Genomic DNA, 23830 nt, shown 5'->3' on the forward strand with positions numbered 1-23830 from the left:
ATCAACCAAACACACGCTTCTTTACTTTATGTGCCAAGTTTATTTCAATGAGGGGGCATTTTTTTGATGACCATTTGAAGAGACTGGCAGTGAGGCAAACAAGAACCAGTGAGACACCATTACTTGTCCATCCCTTGTAGAGTTAATCTTCTTTCAACATGGAGTGTCATTGCCATTTCCTCAATAAAAAATTGTGCACAGGATCCCATGACAGGATTGATTATAACAAGGCAGCATACGGACTCCTGTTTATCACAAGAATCTCTAATCGGGCATCAGCTGGAATAATAAGAAATTCTTCGAGTCACGATGTTAACTCGATGGAGCACATGAGCAAGATAAAAAAACAAAAAACAAAAAAACATCTGCACAAGTTCCCATCAGCCCCTGACCATCATTTTCTCTCCAGCTAAGAATCATACTGACATCATTAAAACATTTTTAGTCTGAATAAAAGTGCAAAACTGCTACAGCAGCTCCTTGAATGCAGCACTGCAATGAAAAGGCACTTTGGTAAAAGCAGAGATACAGTGAAACATACAGATATGCACCTTTAGTCTACGCTTACATGTAAATTACAGTTACAGGAGTGAAAGCCTAGGAAGAACCATTGGAAAAAAAGAATACAAAAAACCAAAACACACCAATAAAAGTTCTATAGGTTGTGCTCAGTTCTAAAAGAGGAAGCAGGAAGTGTGGATCCAGGTTACACTGACATGGAACATTACACAGGCAGGTCAGGACACTTTGAGTCTGCCCTCAGTTCAGTTTCATACTTCCCTCTTAATAATAAGTCGACTGCAGACGTTTGGTTAAATCCAAAGTTCACCACAGCACAGGGAAGTCCATTTTGCTGAATCCGGGATCTCTGCGCATCTCCCAGTACGTGTTGTTGCTCACCCAAGTGTCATCCTTAGACTTCCTGTCAGCAAAACACAAATGATCATGAATTAGTATGACTGACAGATACTGACCGACGCACCACAAAATTACAAATAGGAACTACAGATGAAGATAGAAAAATTAGCTCCCCTGTGAACATTTCCCAAATATTATAAAGCATTTCTCCAAACATCCTGGTTTTATTTGGATGCTTACATTACGTTACTTTGCACACAAAAAACATTTTTTAGTCAGTTATAGTAACAGTGTATCCTTTTGCTGGATAACAGCCTGCAGTAATTTCTTGTAGTTTTCAGCTAGTTTCACTCACGTCTCCTGAGCATCATCAGCCCATTTTTCCTTTGGCAAACCTTTAAGCGCCTCCAGATTTGATGGTCTTCTGGCACAGACCTTGGTCTCAAATCACCCCACAGATTTCCAGGGCATCGTGCAGGTCTGTTAATGACATTCACTTTGGTCTTCTGGAGGTACGTCTTCACCGGGAGCAACCCATGTTTTGGGTCATTGTTGTGTTGGAAGACAAAGTGATGACTCAGACATAATTGTGCCGCTGAGGTTTTCTTTCATTATCTTCACATTATCTTCTTCATGATTCCTTCCACCTTGATGAGATTCTCTGTTCCAGAAGCGTCCCCGCAGTATAATATTCACACCAACGTGTTTCACTGTGGGGACACCGTTCTTTGGGCTGTACACCTCTCCCTATGTTCTCCAAATATAAACAGTTTCTTTGGCCAGGATTTGGCAGGATTCTAGCGATTGTCTTCCTTGAGACTACAATTCCCAACTTGATTAAATCATTCATTAGTGTCTTGGCAGTTCCAGGCTCTTTAGATCTCTCACTAGTTTGAGTCTTTTGCTTTCTACCTCTGCCAGGTTAGTTCTGTACTTTGTGGCTCCATTTGAATTTCTTGATACTTCTCACTACAGTTCTTGACACTTGGAAACACTGTGATTACTTTGCTTTGTGAGCAGCAACAATTCTTTAAAGTCTAAACTGATTTCTTTTGTTTTTGACCTGATGCTTTCTCAAGTGACCGCTCAAACCCTTACTGAAGTTTTTATTCTGTGTGTAGGCTGAAAGATAAAGTCAAAATCAAAATTAGGTTAACTCTGAAATGCTCTAAGCTTTGTTTGTGCTATAGCTTAATAAAACGTTCAGTTTTTCAGGGGATTGATCATTTTGACCCTTGTATTTTTTGTTTTTTCCTGAAATAATTATTTTATTGGGTGCAAACAGAAAACTAGTGCATTTAGAAATGCATGTTGAAAATCATTTGCTCTGCTAAAAGGAACATTATGATAAAAACTTTAAATTTCATACAGGAGCTAATAATTTTACCCTCATCTGTACTTTGAGTTACAACAAGCCCAGGATTATGTTGGGAAAAAAAACAACCAACCAAACAAACAAACAAACAAACACACACAAACACTGCACACAAAGACCTTACAGACAAGGAAAAGAGCATACTTGAAAAAGCGTGGCTGGTGTGTCATGTTGTTGTCCTGCAGCACTTTCCTCCTCTCCCTCTGGAGCTGCTCTATTCTCTGCTTCTGCTCCTCAGCTCCATCTACATTCCCCTCTTCCAGCAGCCTGGAATAAATATACAGAAACACAGTCAGGGTGGGGATCAGTGCAGATTTGTTCCTGCTGTCTGTCAGTGCCATTCCCAACCTCCACAAAAAAGAAAAACTCCAGCTTTCGTGCAGTTTCGGAAGTGACTTGATGCCGCTGTAACAATATTAACTTCTGAATGATGTTACTTAATAACATAACGTTGGTAGTTAATCACTGGATAGCTGTTACACAACTTTGTAAACCTGCTGGATTCATGTTAATAAAACATTTTCTAGTTACTCAAATTCAAATGAAAGAACAAAGATTTATGTATTTATGTTGACTCACTGAAACATGTCCCTTCTTATAGAGCTATTATACTTATAGAGTTATTCAACTATTCTAGGACAGTAGGAATATATCTTTTGAACAAGTAATTAAAAAAAAAAACTTACTATACATTTAAAATATTAGACTGTACATAAAAGATGAACACAACTTCCTGGTCTGAAAAGTAAAGCAAATGCATTTTTAAAAGGCAATGTGCATTCTTTGTAATGGCCAGCAGGGGGCAAATCTATATAGAAGAAAACGTTTCTCGGACTCATTTGTCTGTGAACAATCTGCTAATGTGTTTATACTCAAGATCTCTGGTTTCCAATCTTAGAGAATACAATATGTTGTTGTTTTTGTTGATTATGGTAAGAGTGAAAAAGGAGGATAAAGTAAACAGAAACTCCTTAACACAAACTTCTTCAAAACCTATTGTATACAATACTAAATATGCAAAACTTAATGTACGTTCTCAGTTAAATTTGAACAATACAGTCCAGATAAAAACAAGATGGGAAGCTGAAATAAATAGACACCAGAGGATAGGCAGGAAGAAATATGTGTAGGAGTACACACGATAGCCAACTCCAGACACTAGTAATCGTGGCAAAAATTAGCTTAACACAAGCAAACAAATGTTGGGGAAAATGTCAGCCACATGCTGGTAACCATACCTACAATATGTTGGTATGAGATATTAAAGGCACACAAAAATACCAGAGGGCAGTGAAGGAAGAGAGGAATAATTCCTTTAAAGAAATTGTGTATCACTTTTAAGTGGCTCAAACTTGACCCACCAACGTATTACAGCCACAGCTAGGTCAAGAATAAATAACATAGTCTCTGAGAATTCAACAAGATATATTTATCAAACAGTGGAGGCCAGCTGAGGTGATCCTGACATATTGAACTCATCTGAGTTAACTCTCAGATCCAAAACCACACACACCGATGTATGAACATATGAACTTCTTAATCCGCAGGGTTTAATTTAATGCTAGCCCACCTTTGCAGCTATAACAGGTTCAACTCTTCTGGGAAGGCTTTCTACAAGGTTTAGGAGTGTTTATGGGAATTCTTACAAAAGCGCATTTGTGAGCCCAGACGTTGGAAGGCCGGGCTCACGGTCTCTGCTCTAATTCATCCTACAGGTGTTCTATCGAGTTGAGGTCAGGACTGTACCGTCCAGTCAAGTTCTTCCACACCAAACTCGCTCATCACCGTCTTTATGAACTTGGTTTGTGCACTGGTGTGCAGTCATGTTGGAACAGGAAGGGGTCATAAACAAACTGTTCCCACAAAGTTGGCAGCATGAAATTGTCCAGAATATCTCGGTATGCTGAAGCATTAAGAGTTCCTTTGACTGGAAATGAGGGGCTGAGCTCAATGCCCGAAAAACAACCCCCATACCATAAGCCCCCCTCCACCAAACTTGACACAATGCAGTCAGTTTCTCCAGGCAACCACCAGACCTAGACTCATCCATCAGACTGTCAGAGACAGAAGTATGATTCATCAATGCAGAGATCACGTCTCCACTGCCCTAGAGTCCAGTTACTCTATCTGATGATTTGTACTGTGCTTGGTGATGGGTGAGTGAATACTTTTGGCAATATAGTGCATCACATCCAGTTTCAAAACACCAAGTTGTTGACAGCCAAAATAGTCAACGTGAGACCTGAAGACGACGCCTCGGTAATTAATGGATGATTTCATGTTCTATATACAGTCTATGTTTAAAGGACAATCTCTCTCTACAAGCAAGGACATACACAATACTCTTCATCTTTCTGGATCTAGACTAGTATAGCTGTTGCTATGGTTATGTTCATACCTCTGCCTTGTGCTGCTTCACACCACATGGGCAAAGCCAGACTTGGCCCAGAAGCTCATGGAACCAAATGGTCAGATTTTACAGCTTTGAATTTATCTATTGTATAAGACCATCTGTTTTTGTTGTTTATTGTAATCAGGACTAAGAAAACAAACTGAGATTCTCAATGTTACAGTGTGTACACAGGAATGAGAGACAAAGAGTGGCAACCTCTGGTCCGGCCTGAAGCGCGTGTCCGATGGGGGCAGCAGAGGTCTTAAAGCAAGGTCCAGCTCATTTAACTCCACCGCAAACTGGGTGAAGCCGTAGTACTGTTCTTGGTCCACTGGCATTGGATCTAAACACAGACAGACATAAAAACAAGCAGCTCTAATATCATGTTCAGGTCAGTTGTGCGCTTTGACTGAAGCAGTGCAAGACAGTGTGACCGACACTTCCAGCGACTCCTCACTTACTTGCTCTCCAGATACACGTGGCAGACGGTGGCTTCCCTTGAAACACTGCTTCGTTCCATTTTCCAAATATGGAGTGCACCACTTTTCCATCTGAATCTGTAACCACACCCTCTATCTCATTCACTGTAGAGCTCCATGTTCTTGCCTAAAAAGGAAATATTTATATTTCATTTTAAAAAGAAGGACACGATACATATACATTACACCATACAAAAGCAGACATTATTTGTATCATACAAACTATGCACTAAATCCTAAATGAATCCTCTTAAATTTAAAAGAAACTGCAGCATTGTTACTTTTTCTGACATTTATTTTTTTTTACAGGTCAGCTTCTTTTTTGTCCAGTAGATGGTGCTGTTTAAGCTTCTAGCGTTGAAGGAATTTGGCTTACTACTGCTATTATGGCTTTATGTGCAAGAAATGGACATTTGAATGAGCAGTAATTTTATAACAAGCGTGGATCATTTTTACGAGCCTGCTCAGATGATAAGGGAGCTTATAAAAAAAATAAAATAACATGTTAAAATTACTAATAACAACAGCATGACAGAGAATCACATGTATTTAGCAAAATAATATTACAAACAGTAAGGGGGGGAAAGTTTACTCTAATATTGGTGGCTTACACACAGCATCTTTGTGTACTAACCTTAACAAATGTAATTTTGCACTGGCAGACATTGCTGTTGATGTTTTTGATCGCCATCTCGCCGTAGTGTTCGATCCAACGCTGGCCACTCAGGATGTTATGGATGCAGGATGTCACCTTGTTCCATTCATAATGGTCCCCAAACCTGCAGAAAACACACACATATACACACAATGCACCATTTAGCTTGCACTCATTACACATCCACAACAAAATAGAAAAAAGTAAAGAACCTACGCAGGTAGCGTGACACGGGTGGTTCCCATGGGAACGATTTCCATGGATTTTCCCCAGAATTTATTTTTCCATCGAACATCTGGAGAGAACAATAGAGCATTAAGGGAACAATCTGTAGCTTCTCTGACTACCCAAGGCTGCTCAGTTATTTTTTAACAACGCGCCAGAATGCATCAGAGCTTCCACAAGCTATATTAGTATAATCAATAGAGTCATTTTATAGAGAGCAATGATGCTAAGCAGTCAATTATCACATGATAGGAAGGTACAAGATGATGGTCAAATGAGGTTATTTAGATCGGCTAAGACACTAGTTTCTGCTACATGTAAAATCTACAGCATGCAGCAAACACACAGGAACAAGGTGTGGGAGCTCTGGTGTAATCTGCAAGAAGCCCAGGCAGACAAGAGGGTGGATGTGGGGTGTTTATTCCAAATAATCCCTGCGGGGCTCACCTTGCCAAAAGGTGAAGTTCTTTGAATCAGCATGACATGCTGACACAGGCGGGTGATGACTCACCTGGAAAGTGGGGAGAAAAAGAAAACAATAATGAGGTCCTTTATGAAAAGGTTGGGTCTGTAAGTTGAAAGTTAATTCTTTGCTAGCTATACAACCAATAAAGCATCAGATCACCGCAGGGCACCATTTCACTGCCCTACATTTGTTGCTACTACTAGGCTAGTTTTGTGAAAAGAGTCATAAAGAAAGTGGCATTCATATGTTCCCCTCCACTTTTTGTAAACAGAATCTAATGAAGTTGTCACAAATAATTTGACAGTTGCATTAACTTAGAGATGACAAAGCAGCTGTGTGCAGTCTGAAGAGAATGTGTAAACTTTGTGACTTCTACCTGCTCAGCTATAAACCTGAAGCCCTTATCAGGCCTGTCGCACTCGTACGTCTCTCCCAGGACGGGGTTAAAGGGTTTGCTTCCTGCTCGGTAGTAGGTGGATGCATATGAAGATATTGCAAATGTAGCAACATACACCTGCACAAGGAAGGAAGAAAGGGATGGCTCAGTGAATGACACTTGGTTCCAAACAAGAACAGTAAGATGTTCCCACTCTGTCATTCTATTCAAAAAATAAATATGTCAAAAACACCCTCAGAGTCAGCCACGGGGAAAGCTTGAGCCCCCTCATACACTGGAGCTCAATCAATTTCAAACCCACACTAAGAAGTAAAATAATATTTTTGTTTCCCGTCAGAACATCTTTGTACCTACAACCAACTTCAAAGGTGAGTTTTTGCATGGGTCATATCCCTGTATGGGATGGGTAGCTGCTCTCCTTTTTACATTGCACTCTGATACAAGACCTGATTTGGTTGCAGTTTTAATGAAACAAGATAAAGCAGAAGTTGTCAAATTTCAGCCGACCTTTACATACTTGAGGGCCTGAAAGTCCAATAATTTTCATAGTATGAAGGTCAAATTCAAATTCATTGTTTCACTACAAAAGAAAAAAAAACAAAAAGCTGTGAGCAGGGTGGGCTCAGGCAGGAAGCACTCACTATCTTCCATGGAATGAGCCTGTAATTGGTTTCTGCAAAAAATTCACATCCCAGACTATGAAGATAAAACTGTGTATAGGAATTTGTCGGAGAAGAAACTAACAGAGGCAAAATCTGTGTGTGTGTGCATTCATACATGACCCTATTTTAAATATGAATTTGTGTTAAAGATAATACACCACAGTTTGTATCGTTTTATGTTTTATGTGAGTGACTTCCTTGTAATTAAATATTTATTGACGGCTCCAGAAAAAGTACACATTATACAAAACAAACATCACATTAGCTTCCTGAGGAAGAGCACAGAGCTTATGTCTGCTAGGTGTGTTATTAATATGCCTGTCAGAGGATCTGAACCTCAAACTCTTGTAAAAATAACTCTGTGAATATGACTTTCAAAAGTGTCTCAGGAAAATTAGAACATGCTAATTTGAATGTTTTGCATGTGCCGGTTTGTAGTCCACATGTAAAATATTTCCCACTCACCATGCGCTGGTAGGGGTCTTGAGTCTGATTAGCAGTGTCCAGGAGTTCGCTGTACTCCAGCTCCTCACACAGCTTCTGCAGAGTGTTGAGTGGCTCATTGAGGTGCACGGGCATGGCCACCTTGGACAAGTCCTTGCCTATGTTGTTTCTCAGGATGTTCCACAGGCTCACGCTGTTGGCGGGACAGGGAGAGGGCAGAGTGGAGCGTCGACGAGCCAGCGTCACCACGCTGCTCACTACAGAAGAAATACGATGTCGTAAGAGACAGATTAATATGCATGGCTTTAAAAGACATAAGTGAACACTGATGTTTGCATGGGAGGAGTGTTTTTTTGTTTTGTTTATATGTTAATATGATTATGTATGCAGATTCCAAGTGTATACACGAACTTGTGGAGGACACCAAGAAGACGACCTACAAGGCTGAGTTTGGTGCAAATGGGGAAACTAATAAAAATGGAAAACTGCATTTGGGACTGAATGATTTGATTGCAGGAATGTCGTTCCTTCTGTTTGTGAAAAGATTAAAAACCACAGCTTTCATGCCGGTCACACACTGCATTAAACAACGCTGCACTGAGTTTGTAAACATGTCTGGGAGTCTGTGCCGATTTTCAACACATTTTTGGAGCCAAAGATTTATTTCACTGATACTTAGTGATTGTATTAGCTCCAAACTGGTTAAGGATGTACTGAAAATTGTCCACACGAATGTAACATAGGTCACATTTTCAAAGCATAACAAATGTCAGTATCCATATCAATAAAATATCAGTATGAAATCTTACTGTTACTAGGCATCAATAATTTATTTGATGCTGTTACGTCACGGAAAATGTCCCTAGAGGTCCTTTCCTTATTTACACAGTATAATTTTTGCAGATGTTATTACATCGCCAGCACTTCTGGGCCCAAAATTAGTCCCTAAACCACGACAGGGCCTCCACCGTGTTGTACAGATGGCTGTAGACACTCACTGTTGTACCTCTCTCCTCTCCTCCTCACTACATTATGACGATGATTTGAACTACAAATTTCAGATTAGGATTCAGCTTTTCATACACAGTGGGTGTCACAATGACTTCTCACAGATGCACAGCTTGTTGCCTTATTACTTACCGGAGTTGTGCCTCTCACTCCCCCCAGCGTTGCTGTAGGTATCCACGGAAACACTGTCACTGACATCACTTATATACGAGTCATCGTCAGACACCTTGAGATAGGAAATCAATGATGAAAGGTCAGTGAGCCAGCAGGATACTGAATCAAAGGACAAAAGCACACAGATCTAGAAAGCCTCTGCATCATCGGGATAGAGGAGAACATTTTAGGAGTGACATGTTAGTAAAGCTCAGTTAGGCAGTCATTTTTTTAAATCCCATTTGCAGAATTGTCTTTGAGTATTCATTCAACTGGTTGAGAGAAATCTACACTTCTACACCTCCCTCTACCCTGACTTTAAGTTTTAGAAAAACCAACCATGTAACAAAAACAGTGTTGCTGATTTTTTTTGCGTGTGTTTTTAGTTTTACACTATAATTATTTTTTAAATCTCTACACAGAAACTGTTTAATCTGTGTGTGTTTTTCAAGTCATTTCCATAATGTGTGTGTTATGGAACAAAAGCAGACCTACGATTTCTCTGTCATATATAAATGGTTATAATGGTGTCCGATTATGTTAAACGTGGCTAAATATTCAACAAAAACTAACTAACTAATATTTTGGACATGCCAAACTTTTTGTGTGGGAACAACGTTGGAATGAATCAGCTGATCATTTATTGCGTTTTGAACATGGAGATGCAGTTGATCTTGCAGATGATGTCTGACCTCGTTCTCAGAAGAGGAAGAGGACAGGAGGTACTCCTGAGCGTCAAAGAACTCCGTTAAGGACTCTGATCCTTTGCTCTCACTGGAGACCTGGTGCACCAAGGACTGTGGGGCATCTACAGAATCCTGAATTGGATAAAAAGACACCAGGTGAGTATAATCAGACCACTTGTCAGGTATTGTGAGTATTTGTGGTGTAATTCCACAGGACCATAGAATTTGACCCGGTGTCACTCACTGAGGCATAGGCGGTCTTTAGACCGACAACATGCGCAGGCTGGGTGGGCTGCAGGTCAATAGTGTGTCTCAGCCTGTCTCTCTCTGCCACCAGGGAACTAAATGCTGACTTCAGTTTGACGTGGACTGGAGAAAGGCAAATGTCAGAGACGGGAAAATAAGCAGGGACACAGCAAATACTGAGTTGTCATGGAAACAATTTTGTCGTATGGCAGTGAACACACAAAAAAAGCATATTTTTAAATCTACAGTAAACCAGGAAAGGACTCACTGCTGTTGGCTAGTTGGCAGAAGTCCTTTTGCAGATGTGAAGCATCTGCAGGTGATTCTGGGGATTCAGGACAGACTTCTTGGGTGTTTGACTCAGCGGTGGAGAGATTTGGATTGGAGGCATGAAGGCGATAGGACTGGGACTGGGGCTGGGAGGAGATACAGCTTGGAACCTGGCAGTCAAATACAGACAAAAGTGAGACATTACATTCCCTTCTTTCCCACCATTTAATGACTGAACTATATCAAAGCATAAGCAGCAGAGGAAAAAAATAAGAAGCAGGGCGTGAACCTGTAGCGTGGCTTTTGTGTCTTTGCCATTGTTTTTGGACCGCCACCTCCTCGGCCTCTTCTCCTTTTTGGGGATCTCATAAGTAGCTGCCTGTGGCACCACAGACATATTTTGAGGTTGTAACAACATTAGAAGAATTCCAAGATCAGGGTTTCCACCAGTGTTTTCCCATCCCAGCATCCCATCTTGCCTAATGTGACCCTCCGCAGTTTTTTGTTTTTTTTAAAAGACAATGCAATGAATTTACTGTATCCTCCTCCACACCCTTGCCAACTACCAGCTCTAACATTTCTGGTGGAAAGCCTGTATTATTAACATAACAGTTTGTCTTACTAATCTCTTTGAAAAGCAGGTGGACACTACAGCAAACAGCTTTAACTACATTTCCCAAACATAAACTTGTAAATACATTTAGCAATAAAAAGAAGCATTTTTTAATATGTTATTTATCCACCTGTAGGCAAACACCAACTTTTACTGTGAAACTTCAGTGGCTACTAACAACTTAGACCCACCACTTCCTGTCTATGTTCCCCACCAGCATGGTAACTAAGTTGCTTTTGTATTATTGACTTTAATTATATGGGAAACACATTGATTATTATAAAGAACCACTAATGGCAGCTTAATCCGAGTGCCTGTGCTCACTTGTAGTCCACTGATGACTGGAGCTGAGTATGTGCGGTGCAGGACCTCCATGCTCTTCAGCAGCAGGTTCAGTTCCAGCAGATACGACTCACAGTCCTCCAAGTCTGAAAAAGAAAAAAAAAAAGAGAAGGTATTATTAGATCAAAGTTGTAGGCACAGAAATAAAAGATTAACTGCACCAAGACATGCTGTGATAGGTAAGAAATAAGAAAGAAGACAGAAACAAACAAACCGACCTTTACAGCACTTGTCCATGTCGTCTGAGGAGTGGAGCCAGGAGTTTATCTTAGACTGGTGGATTGACGCCTGCTTGGTAAGAGTCGCCCTCTATTTGAGATGAATGACAAAGGATGATACACAATTTGCACAACACATCCCCAAGGATGTTTTTTTTTTCCTTACACAAGAGGACTGGGGCAACTTACTTTCCTAAGCGATTCATTAAGAGAGGGAGAGGATGTCGCATGGGGGTGGAAGAGATGCTTCTCGTGGGGATACATGCTTATTTCATTCTGCCGAAACAGACGGTGATGACGCAGCTTTGACACCCACTCCTCAAACAGCTCCGGCGACTTCACCTGGAAGCCACAAAGTCAAATTAGCTTGAGGCAAACTTGAAGAACCAAAGCTCCTGCGGGTGTCTTTCTATGAAACACACAAAGGAAATCAAAGAGAAGACCTGCCGAGGTTGAGGCCCTTGCTAGTGAGGATACATCTCAAACAGCAGTAAGAAAAATAACGGGGAATGTAACTAAATGTCTCAAGAGTTACCTTTAGGTGGTAGATGTTGTCTTCCGTATCCAGATCAATGCACATGGCTTTTTTCTTGATTGACATTACAGAGAGACCAACGTCTATGCAGCCATGTAGTTTCCCCTTGCTAATCTGTGCAATAAATAAATAAAACACTTTTCACTTGGCATTTAACTTGTGCATAAGTTTGTATATACAGAAGAGAGACAGATGGAGTCATAAAACAATACTTACATCGCTTTCCCGCTTTGCATATCTCATGATGCCTTTCTCCAACAAAAAGTATCTCTATGTTGGAAGAAGATAAATGAATTTGTATTTATTTACAGACGTGCCATGGTCTATTAATTACTGCGTATATAAACCATTAAACACAATGCAGACTGTGGAGATTTGCACAACAGTCCCTTTCAATTCTCTTGAACCTGACATTTAAATTTTATTACTGAAGTGAGATAAGTGACCCAAATGATTAAAGATAATCATCATATATTGACATAAGCAGTTTATGGGAACGCTGCATTTTACAAATGAGAAAGCTAAATAAAAGAGTGCGCTGACAGAGCTCAAGGCCTCTTTATCAGGTAAACTATGCTCTGTTAAAGGGGCTGTTCCATCATGTCGCAAGGAAAAAGTTTCCAAGTATGATTACACTCACTGAGATCAGAAGGGGAGGGGGATGAGTCAGGTTTACAGTGTAATCAGCTGGGAGTCAAAAGAATGGAAAGGAGGAAATACAGAGAGCTAAAAAAGTGGAGGAGGAGGAAATGTGGAAACAGCCTGAGGTACAGACAACAAATCAGGATACTAGCACTAGCATCATACTAGTATGCATCATAGAAAGATTACATAAAATGCTGCACTACAACTAACATTTTTAGTCTAAGACTCTTAAATAAAGGATCAACAGCAGTAGCAGAAGGGTTTAAGAGTCTCCTGTAACAACAAGCAGTGCTGCAGTCTGATGCGTTAAGAAGCCAGCAGAGGCCCTCACCTTATGCCAGCCCTTCATGGGCCACTTCCTTCTCTTGAGCAGGAAGCCTCCCTGCTTCTCAGGCTCCTGCATGCTGGCAGGAACCCCCCTGAGCCCTTCCACAATCTCCCAGTTATCCTGCAGGACAACAGGGCAACGAAGCATGAGACAGACAGTGAATGACTGTGTTGTGTGTATACATTTCACTATCACAGCAGAAACACTATGGCTGCAGTTATTGTTCCGCCTGACGAATGTGGCACACATTTGTAGGAACAATTAAAATTTGGTCACAGTGAACAACCATGAATAAGTGAATCACTTTCAACTGTTTGACAGTGAGACAATGGACACACAGAAACACATTAATAATTTCTCACGTTTTATAGCCTGATGGGCACCACAGTGTGTGATGTTATTAGAATTTAACAAATTAAACATCACACAATAGTAACACATACAGATGTTACACACACCTGGCTGCCGTCATGTTTAGAGGAGCCGCTGCTGTCACTGTGAGTGGGTGATGTTGATGTCATCTTTTTGCGCCTCGACTAATCCTCCACCTACCGCTGTCTTGTATCTCTGGAAACCGTGGCAACAGAGATCACAGACGAGCAGCCAGGAGCATCACGCTGACCTTTGAAGGCCACTGCAACATCCAGCACTGCAGAGAACGGAGAAGGTAGGTTTAAAAAAAACAACATGTGAGAGCAACACAGGTTTATTTTAAACACAACAGCAGCACGCAGCATCCATAATCAGGACGAGATAAAAACAGAAGAATCACTGACTCACTGTGCGTCTGTCTGCCTCTGAAATTCCTAAAGTCCAAAGTAGATGTGTTTAAAGGAAGCTAGCCATAAATATCCAAATACAGTCATTTCCATGAGCTCAATATAAATGAATTCACATGGAATCAGACGCAATGAGCTTTACACATACAAAGTCAAATACAGGGAGTGCAGAATTATTAGGCAAGTTGTATTTTTGAGGAATAATTTTATTATTGAACAACAACCATGTTCTCAATGAACCCAAAAAACTCATTAATATCAAAGCTGAATGTTTTTGGAAGTAGTTTGTAGTTTGTTTTTAGTTTTAGCTATTTTAGGGGGATATCTGTGTGTGCAGGTGACTATTACTGTGCATAATTATTAGGCAACTTAACAAAAAACAAATATATACCCATTTCAATTATTTATTTTTACCAGTGACACCAATATAACATCTCCACATTCACAAATATACATTTCTGACATTCAAAAACAAAACAAAAACAAATCAGTGACCAATATAGCCACCTTTCTTTGCAAGGACACTCAAAAGCCTGCCATCCATGGATTCTGTCAGTGTTTTGATCTGTTCACCATCAACATTGCGTGCAGCAGCAACCACAGCCTCCCAGACACTGTTCAGAGAGGTGTACTGTTTTCCCTCCTTGTAAATCTCACATTTGATGATGGACCACAGGTTCTCAATGGGGTTCAGATCAGGTGAACAAGGAGGCCATGTCATTAGTTTTTCTTCTTTTATACCCTTTCTTGCCAGCCACGCTGTGGAGTACTTGGACGCGTGTGATGGAGCATTGTCCTGCATGAAAATCATGTTTTTCTTGAAGGATGCAGACTTCTTCCTGTACCACTGCTTGAAGAAGGAGTCTTCCAGAAACTGGCAGTAGGACTGGGAGTTGAGCTTGACTTCATCCTCAACCTGAAAAGGCCCCACAAGCTCATCTTTGATGATACCAGCCCAAACCAGTACTCCACCTCCACCTTGCTGGCGTCTGAGTCGGACTGGAGCTCTCTGCCCTTTACCAATCCAGCCACGGGCCCATCCATCTGGCCCATCAAGACTCACTCTCATTTCATCAGTCCATAAAACCTTAGAAAAACCAGTCTTGAGATATTTCTTGGCCCAGTCTTGACGTTTCAGCTTGTGTGTCTTGTTCAGTGGTGGTCGTCTGTCAGCCTTTCTTACCTTGGCCATGTCTCTGAGTATTGCACACCTTGTGCTTTTGGGCACTCCAGTGATGTTGCAGCTCTGAAATATGGCCAAACTGGTGGCAAGTGGCATCTTGGCAGCTGCACGCTTGACTTTTCTCAGTTCATGGGCAGTTATTTTGCATAGTTATTAGGCTTTCGAGCCTATACAGCTTGGAGTAAGACAACATGCATGAAGAGGATGATGTGGACAAAATACTCATTTGCCTAATAATTCTGCACTCCCTGTATAAATGAGTCAAAGTAGAACACAAGTGTTATAACCAAAGCCCACTGTTCAAGAAGTGTGTAAAATGAGCAGATAATCATGAGAACAGAGGTACATCGCTTTCCATGTTCTCCTCTTAAACACTGTTAATGTCAAACTGGTTTTCCATTAAAAAAGATAAGATGAGCCCATAATGATAAGGATAGCAATCCATGGAGCATATGAATAGTTCAGGCAGGTGTTTCAAAGTCACGTGTATCACATAGTGTTATGATTTCAATACTGACCAGCAGTGTTGGGGTCATTACTCAATAAAAGTCACACATTACGTCTTAAAAGTAATGCAGTACATTAGGCCTGCACAATAAATCGAAAATTTATTGTCATCGCGATATCAGCCTGTGCGATGGGCCCATCGCAAAAGACGGCGTAAACTGCGATAATTGGATACCTTGAAACGTTTACACACATGCTTTAAAGAATTTACCAATCAAAGAAACCCCTTTACACATTTGACCAGTCAAATAGAGCCCTTCACGGCATTAACCAATCAAATGGATTAGAGGCCCGCCTCCTACGCAGGTTGGGAGCGAACAACGCTGCAGCAACAAGTCAGAGTTGTAATGGCTGAGAGCGAGACACATGACGAGAACGCTACTGACTATGAATTTAAAATAAATAAATAAATAAATAAATAGTACCTCGCTTATTTGGAGGTACTTTGGATTTGATAAAGACGACGTTCTCCAAACACAGGTACTCTGCAAAACTTGCCGAACACTCGTGGCAACCACCAGAGGAAACATGACTAATCTCCACCATCATCTTCAATACAACCACAGAGAACTGTTTGAAGAGTTCCAGAAAGACGGGGCTAGCTAATGTTGCTAATGTTAAGCCAAAGAGCACAGCAGTCCAACAGCCGACTCTGTATCCGAGTTTTTCAAGTGGAACTCCTTATGAGAAAACGTCGAAGCAGTACAAAGAAATAACAGAGGCCATTACACATTTTTTGACAAAGACATGATGCCTATAAATACAGTTAGCAGAGAGGGCTTCACCAGTCTGATACAGAAAGTGGACCAGAGATACCACACCCCCTCACAAAACTACTTTTCCCATGTCGCCATTCCACAAATGTACGAAACATGCCGCAAGACCATCATGTTTGAACTGAGCCAAACTGAAAACTACGCAAGCACTACAGTAAAGTTTCCTCTCCAGTTTCGACTTGCATCATAACTACTTGGTGAGTGAACAACTGAATGAACAACTGCATTGAGATCATTTTCAGTATAATTTAAGTTATGTTAAAGTGCACTTTGTTGTTACATTGCTAATACAGCAGCTTTCTTTAAATAAAACTGTTGCAGTAAAACGGAAATTATGTATTTGTTTTTTTTGTTTTTTTTGTTATTTATTTTATCGCAAGTCATATCGTTATCGCGATATTGATCACAGTTATCGCGCATCGCAGGTTTTCCTAATATCGTGCAGCCCTACAGCACATTATCTAATTGCTCATCACAGAGGAATTATTTTCTTATTAGTCTGTAAAAATGCCCTGAAACACACCAGCACCTGTAAACAATATAAGCCTATAGGCTACAGTCTCACACGCCAACACAAACTCTAACCTATCCTAAGGTGGACACACATATGAGCTCTCTTTTAGCTTTGAACAAAAGTCAACAGCACAAAGATAAAAGCTGAAGCAGTGTTAGCAGTACAATGCAGTCGTTTTTGTCATGGACGCAGTTTCCACTTTACCATCAGCCTCTCGTCCTTTTGTGCAGTAAAAATAAAAGTAATGTTCACGTCTCCACTCCTCAACAGCTTTACCACAGTACCGCTCCACTGTTTTCCTCCTCCCGCATACAAACTGAAATCAGCTGCTTGTAGCACAAGTGCACAGGAAGAAAAACAAGATTGTTTGATTGATGTTTTTTTTTTTCTATCCGCCTGGACAACTGAAGAACTGACACAAGTAATAGCATAATTGTAACTGTAATGTAATTAATGTGTTACATTACTGCGTTACTGAAAATGTAATGTGATTACAGTACCCCCAAACACTGTTGGCCAACAGGTCTAAGTATCCTGTATAGTGTATGACATCAGTTTCAGCCAAACATTTGTTTAAACTGCTCTAAACCCTAAATTTTAGGAGGTTTTTCTCTTGGTTCTGTATGATGTCACTGAGAGTGGATATCCTTAATAAACTCATTTGTGGCACACAGCAGTAGCTCTGAGCACAGAAGCCTGACAATGTTTCCAATGTTTCCATGTGAAGTTGGCTTCAAGGGAAGGTAAGAGTATAAATAAATGTGTCAATGACACAAAGCTACTCCCTCATCTGCCTTCACTCGCTTGTGAACTTCAGTGACATCCCATTCTTAATCTACAGGGTTTAATATTATGTCAGCTCATCCTTTGCAGCTATAACAGCTTCAGCTCTTCTGGGAAGGCTTTCCAAGGTGTTGGAGCGTTTATGGGTATTTCAGAGTATTCTTCCAGAAGCGCATTTATGATGTTGGACGAGAAGGCCTGGCTCGCAGTTTCATTCCAAAGGTGTTCTATCAGGTCGAGGTCAATCAAGTCCAGGCCAGGCAAGTTCTTCCACAAGAAACTCGCTCATCCATATCTTTCTGGACCTTGCACTAAAAGTTGGCTGTGGAATATTTAGTAGTGAGGAAATTTCGCAAGTGGCATCCTATCACGGTACCACGCTGGAATGAGCTCCTGAGAGCGACCCGCTCTTTCACAAATATTTGTAGAAGCAGTCTGCGTGCCTCGGTGCTTGATTTTATACACCCGTGGGAAAGGACATGATTGGAAGACCTGAATTCAAGGATTTGGACTGGTGACTGAATATTTTTCACAGCCACTATGTCTCCAATCTAGTAATTGTAAAACAAAATAAATAAAAAGGAGACCTAGTTTTGCATGACAGGTTTAAGGAGTTTTTCCTGATGCCTTAAATGTACACACCAACGCTCCATGTGATGCAACATTCATTCAGTCTCCTCACCTCAAATGGCATGCTCCAACCTTGCTGTGCTTGTATCTGTGTGTTAATGGCACTCCCTTTTTGCACAGCCCTCTCTTTCTGTGGAAGTACACTGTGCATGTGAGAGGAAAGGGAATGCCTCTGAGGTTTGCGTGTGACCGAATGTATGCAAATGGGTGTAATTGTTTGGATTTGCTGCTAGCTGCAAACTGAGAAAGCTCTGGTGGTTTATGAGCGTGTGTGTAGTCTGTGGTTCCCCTTGCTTGCAGTCAGTCCCATGCTCAGGACGTGAGTCATCAACAGGAAAGAATGCGCACCGCACCGCGCTTCGATACCCCCGGCACACCAAAACACAAGGCTAGCGACAGTAAACACACGGCTAAAAGCAGAATGAAGCACATGGACGGCCCACTTACTTCACAGCTACTGCACAGGCTAAAGGGTCAGACAACATATCTGAGCAGCCCTCAGATTATAAACTCAGGGAGCTCAGTTTAGCTCATCAAGCTGTTCTGTTTGCAATTTTCAGGCTGCGACATGTCTGGCATCTTGAGCTGCATTAGAAGCTTCACAGAAATATGTTATGAATTTACTGCACAGCTCAACAGCATACCACAGCGATGTAAATACACCTGTATGTAGTGTAAACAACAAAAGATTAATGCAATCATACAACATTGCATTTACATATAATGTAGGAGCTCAGGGCCTCAACAGTAAGTTTACAACATCTGAGGCTCACTGAAAAGCTACATGCAAAATATGTGGCGATTATGAATGAAGAATTATCAAGTACCACTTGAACAAACATGGTTAACATTGCCTCCCTCCCATTCCTGTCATTTTGTTTTCCTTTCATATATGTCAGCAGAAACTCACATTTCTCAGAGCAAAACCACAGCAATTGCTGTGCATTAGTTTATCAGCTACGGAGGCCTTTCTGGCTTCTATGAGACGAGTCCCTGAACACCCCACCGGGTGCTCTACTTAGCTCAGCTGACTGATTACCGTAGGACTGTATCTCACCAAGGCCTCTGCACTGTAAGACTAGAAGTGCTGGGGTTTTACCTTCAGTCTTATGTAATGTGAGTCAATCATTAATGGCCCAACACCTTGTAAGTGATCTCACAAGATGGAAACAGGTCATTCTCATGGTAAGGGCCAACGCTGCTGAGTCACAAGGGCTTAATGGGGGAATAAAAGGTTTAAAGGAGATGTAAAAGTGACTCTTTTTTTTCCCTGTGGGTAAGAATTTGTCATTTTGTGAAGAGATGAAACAAACGCAAATGGAAAATGTGTTTAGACTCTAGACACTGAGCAGCGCAAGAGCTGCTTGGGCTAACAACAATAAATGAATATAACTCTGATATGTTCTTCGTTTGTCATATTGTGGATTTTCTGCACACTGCACTTCAGTAAAAAGTACCTACAAGGCCCAGAATGACAACAGTTTATCCCCTAAACTTCAAGACTGGACTTTAAAGCAGCTTTTAGTTGAGCACACACACACACAGATTCAACAGACAAAAGTCAGACGTGTAAATACAAGAGCGGATTATTCTTCTTGTAGCCATTTTCACAGACTTTACCTAAAAGATAGATGCAGTCAAGGTCAAGTTACCCACTGATTAGTGAAGTCTTATTATGAAACCTGCAGAGGGCACTGAGGGAGAGGACTTATCATCCTTTTTATACTCTAATGGGGGACAGACATTACAGAAGGTGAATGGTGCATTCAATACAACCTGAAACTAATGACTGAGACCATAAACTGAGTAAGAACGTGCTTACAAAGATCACAGTTTAAAGGCCTGATTACAACTTAAAGAGTTATCATTTATCATTTATTCTGTCTTTCTTGACTTCAAATAGGCTAAAAAATATTTTTTTAAACCGCAAACATTTTGTAACACTGCAGCACTCTTCCTCTCACATACCGCTGTGTTGCTTTCAATTTGTATTGTGTGTTTAATGTGTTCATATTTTTCCCCATTGCATACTTTCAAATTCCTTTCCTTGGCAACTCTGCTGCCAGTACACTTTGAATTTAGCAAATGACCATGACCTGGTAATTGAATTCAGATAATGGGAAGATCCTGTGGGTATGTTGAACTTTCCAGTGCATGGCTCAGGAGAGCTGAGTGTCATATACACTTTTACAGAATAAGACTTCTTTCTGAAACCAGAAGAATCGCCTCCTAATGGACATTAAATAAAATCCAAGTTTAAGACATCTCCATCGGCTTGATTTTTCAGACCCGAAAGCTACGTTCATCTTTGATATGCAGCCTATGCTTTTCCCATTCAAGACTCACCAGATGCCCACAAGATTACAACGCTTGTGTTCATTCAAAGTATTCCTGAAGAATTCCAAGTATGCTTTTACAGCCATAATATGAAGACCACAGGAATGTCCTCTCTTTTAATTTGAACATGACTACAGGCAACACAGTGATTGCTCACTGGTTTCAGGCTGAAGCCTGAGAAATTGTAAGGCTGGAGTTTCCAGTTCTGGCATGGCAAACACACAGACCATGACTTACCAGCCAATCCATCTGCTTTCAACCACAAACTCTTGCAACAACAGGACTGCAAAAAACCCAACAGTCCACATCATTTTCATATCTGCTCTCCATTTTTACCTGACTGACTAACAAAGCAATGACGAATTACTGGTCAGAATCACTGGGTTGAAGCAGTGCATGATCCTGTTATTAGCAAACAGAAAGATTTTCACTTTTTGCAGGTTTCATCTAGCCATTTCAGACATCAATACCCCAAATTCTGTGACAAAAATAAACCCATGTGTGACAGCACACGGTGTGATCAGATGGTGGCAGCAGCACAGTTTATCTGACCTTTGACATCAAGTGTGCATGACTGATAGCACTGAAAGAAATACAGTGCCCATTTTCTTTGTGCCGTTAGAGAAAAAACAAAAAACACATGTGGGTATGAGCGAGTGATCAAAGATACACATAGCAGCCCCAATATGTCACTCAGCAGTCACTGATTATTTCTCATGTGCAGCTAAACAGCATGCACTTAGATTCCTGACCAGTGTATTTATAAAGGCTACATCACAAAAGATGTCTCTCTGTCTGCTTCCTGCTGAGACAAGAGACACTTTGTGTTGCTGCTTCAATCACTGGTTGCTATGGATACAAAAAAAAAAAAAAAAAGAGGCAAAGCCAAGAATAAAGTTTGTTGATTCTTTATGAAAAATCTGAGGGACATAAAACACCAAACTATTTATAGAACATGTGGTGTTAAAAGCAGAAAAAGATTTCACACTAGTCTCTGTGCTGACCAGCTGGCTGGCATGGAAGTAAGACATAAGATCCTTTAACTTCATATAACCACAGGTGGGCTATTCTCAGACCAACCACTTGGTGTGTTAGTCTAACAAGAGTCTTCTGTATTTACCAGCTTTAAAGTGGGTGTTACAGAAAGGAGAAAGTGACACAGAGATAACTCAGCGAGTCACGTAGGCCTGGCTAGATGTTTGCACCCAAAATGTTGCAGCAGGGACAAAAAAACCTAACATTTTAGCTGGACAGGAATCAGCTGATTGACAGACTTAAAACCGACTCCCTTAGAGCAATAATCCTCTGGCCTGAGATCCTGTGCCAGGAGAGCAGACTAGAACAGAATTACTTGTAGTGGGAAATTAATATCTTGCACAAGGGCACTTCACCAAGGCAGACGCATGCCAACAAATGGGTTTGAAAACAGATTGCCGCATTTATGGACACTCTCTTGCTGCTAATACTCTGCCTAGGGCCTGAGGAATTACTATTTTTATGCATTAACCAGCCGGCTATTTCTGAGATTAACAGATTAGATCTCTAAATGCCAGAAACATCCCAAATTCCCCAACGAACAGGGTGCCATTTTTAAATGCTGTGTTTTGCCCAACTAACCTTAAGTTAGAAAAGCTGGCATTTGTGCTAATAAACTGGTTTGAAAACATTCATGAATCTGATAAATTATGAACTTTTCAAATAAGTCATCTGCCCAGCAGTTTTGCCAAACAGCCACTGAAAGTAAATCATTTAGAGGTTTTTCTGTTCATATACTCTCTAAATGTGGGTCAATATCGATGCTTAAAATAACAATAACCAATGATCACATATCGGTACTGGCTGATATATTAGCCTTGTTGACAGATATTTTTTTATTTTATCAGCAAGATAAAATTACATGTACCATTACCATTAATCTATTATGTTACAACAACAATCAAAATATGTAGTTCCCTCTTCCTCTCACCCCCAACCCATCACAGCAGGCTGTCCCTCCCTAAACCTGGTTCTGCTGGAAGATTATTCCTGTTAAAGGGGAGTTTTTCCAACGCTGTCACCAAGTGCTTGCTCATAGGGGGTTGTCTGATTGTTGGGGTTTGTTTCTAATGTTGTAGGGTCTTTAACTTACAATATAAAGCATAAAGTATTATTTAAAAAAAACTGAATCAACCATTTTTATCAATTTCAGTATTTCAGCTCTTCATCGTGCTACCATTGAATATTCAGCAAGCACAAAATTCATGTGAAAAAACAGATCAACGTAAAAAAAAACATCAGAACAAACCTGATGTTAGACATGTTAACAAAAACCTTCAGGGCTGTGGTTGTGTTTACATTAGCTTGAATGTTGCTCTGGCACTGTGTACCCATAGCCAAACTGTGAATGGCTCAGCCATCGTCACTCGTGCTTAAAATCATCTTGTCTGGGCTAGATGGTGCATGGTCTAGTTGTTCTACAGTAAAAACGAAAGAGGGTCATGAATTATGGTGAGTAAACAACAATTATTTTCATTATTAAATAATTGCCAGGTTATTTGGCCAGGTTGTTTTTAATATGAAAAAGAGGTTTATGTCGGGTTTGGGGGGGTGTTGTTTTTTGTTTTTTTGAAAAGTATGTGTAATATCCAGTGTTGGTTCAATTAAAGTTATCAAATAAATAAAAGATTTTATTAAACCATGGATTAAATCTCAGCTTCACTACAATGTAAATATCGGATATAATCAAGCTGAATAAAGTAAATGAATAAATACATATTTTGATGACACTGATGTCAGAGAAGCAGCCAGTGCGGATTGGTTACACGAAGCATGCATTCATGAGGACAGGACTCCATGGGAAGTGGGAACCACAGGTGTCCCGTCTAAGTGCACCAAAAGGCAATGCTCGGCTCCTGCTGCCAGCACAGCAACACAAAGTTGTCAGGGTAAACAAAAATTACCAAGATATCCCATGCGCTCGAAACACCCCCCGCCCCTATAAAAATACCCGCTATAAGTCGATCCTTACACGTCTATTAAGAACCTGATGTCTGGAGGTGCCCATTAATAATTCTATCGAAAGCGATACTTTTAACGTGAGCACCGAAACACTCACCGACAGCCGCCACGAGAACGCTGCCCAGCGCTTAATGCCAGCGGAAGCTAAACAACTATAGAAAAAAACACACGAATAAACTCACTCGAGAGAAAGCGAAAATAATAATAATAATTCAAAAAGACATGCTTACGTTTCCGTGGGGAAAGCTAGTGCATCTTCTCCCGGTAGTAGCAAGCAGCCAGCAGCCTCGTTTTACTGCCAGAGTGTCGCGGGTGAGGAGGGGCCGC

At 40.7% G+C, this 23830-nt stretch overlaps 1 protein-coding gene across 1 annotated transcript; it reads right to left on the reverse strand.

Moving 5' to 3' along the window:
* Positions 1-23830, reverse strand: LOC308385250 (oxysterol-binding protein-related protein 3-like). The gene is made up of 22 exons (XM_080864073.1): positions 23734-23830; positions 13456-13646; positions 13001-13117; positions 12241-12294; positions 12025-12138; positions 11679-11831; positions 11490-11580; positions 11254-11357; positions 10606-10695; positions 10315-10486; positions 10045-10169; positions 9807-9932; positions 9094-9187; positions 7975-8210; positions 6827-6964; positions 6432-6495; positions 5976-6054; positions 5739-5883; positions 5087-5231; positions 4842-4968; positions 2378-2500; positions 1-922 (listed from the first exon to the last, which is right to left on the reverse strand). Exons 2-22 carry the CDS (start codon positions 13516-13518, stop codon positions 826-828), a joined length of 2457 nt encoding a protein of 818 aa, XP_080720199.1. The 5' UTR covers positions 13519-13646; positions 23734-23830; the 3' UTR covers positions 1-825.

This window comes from Rhamphochromis sp. 'chilingali', assembly GCF_963969265.1.
Source record: "Rhamphochromis sp. 'chilingali' genome assembly, chromosome: 17".
Classification (NCBI taxonomy): Eukaryota; Metazoa; Chordata; class Actinopteri; order Cichliformes; family Cichlidae; genus Rhamphochromis; species Rhamphochromis sp. 'chilingali'.

Bases quoted from the DNA above. Each gene is read 5' to 3' on its own strand.
- LOC308385250 (XM_080864073.1), bottom strand. From the start codon at position 13,518: ATGACATCAACATCACCCACTCACAGTGACAGCAGCGGCTCCTCTAAA. The intron at 10,487-10,605 runs GTTCACGCCCTG...TTTGACTGCCAG, and splicing joins ACACAAAAGCCACGCTACAG to GTTCCAAGCTGTATCTCCTC. The intron at 5,232-5,738 runs GTTAGTACACAA...TTTCCTTTTTAG, and splicing joins GCAAAATTACATTTGTTAAG to GCAAGAACATGGAGCTCTAC.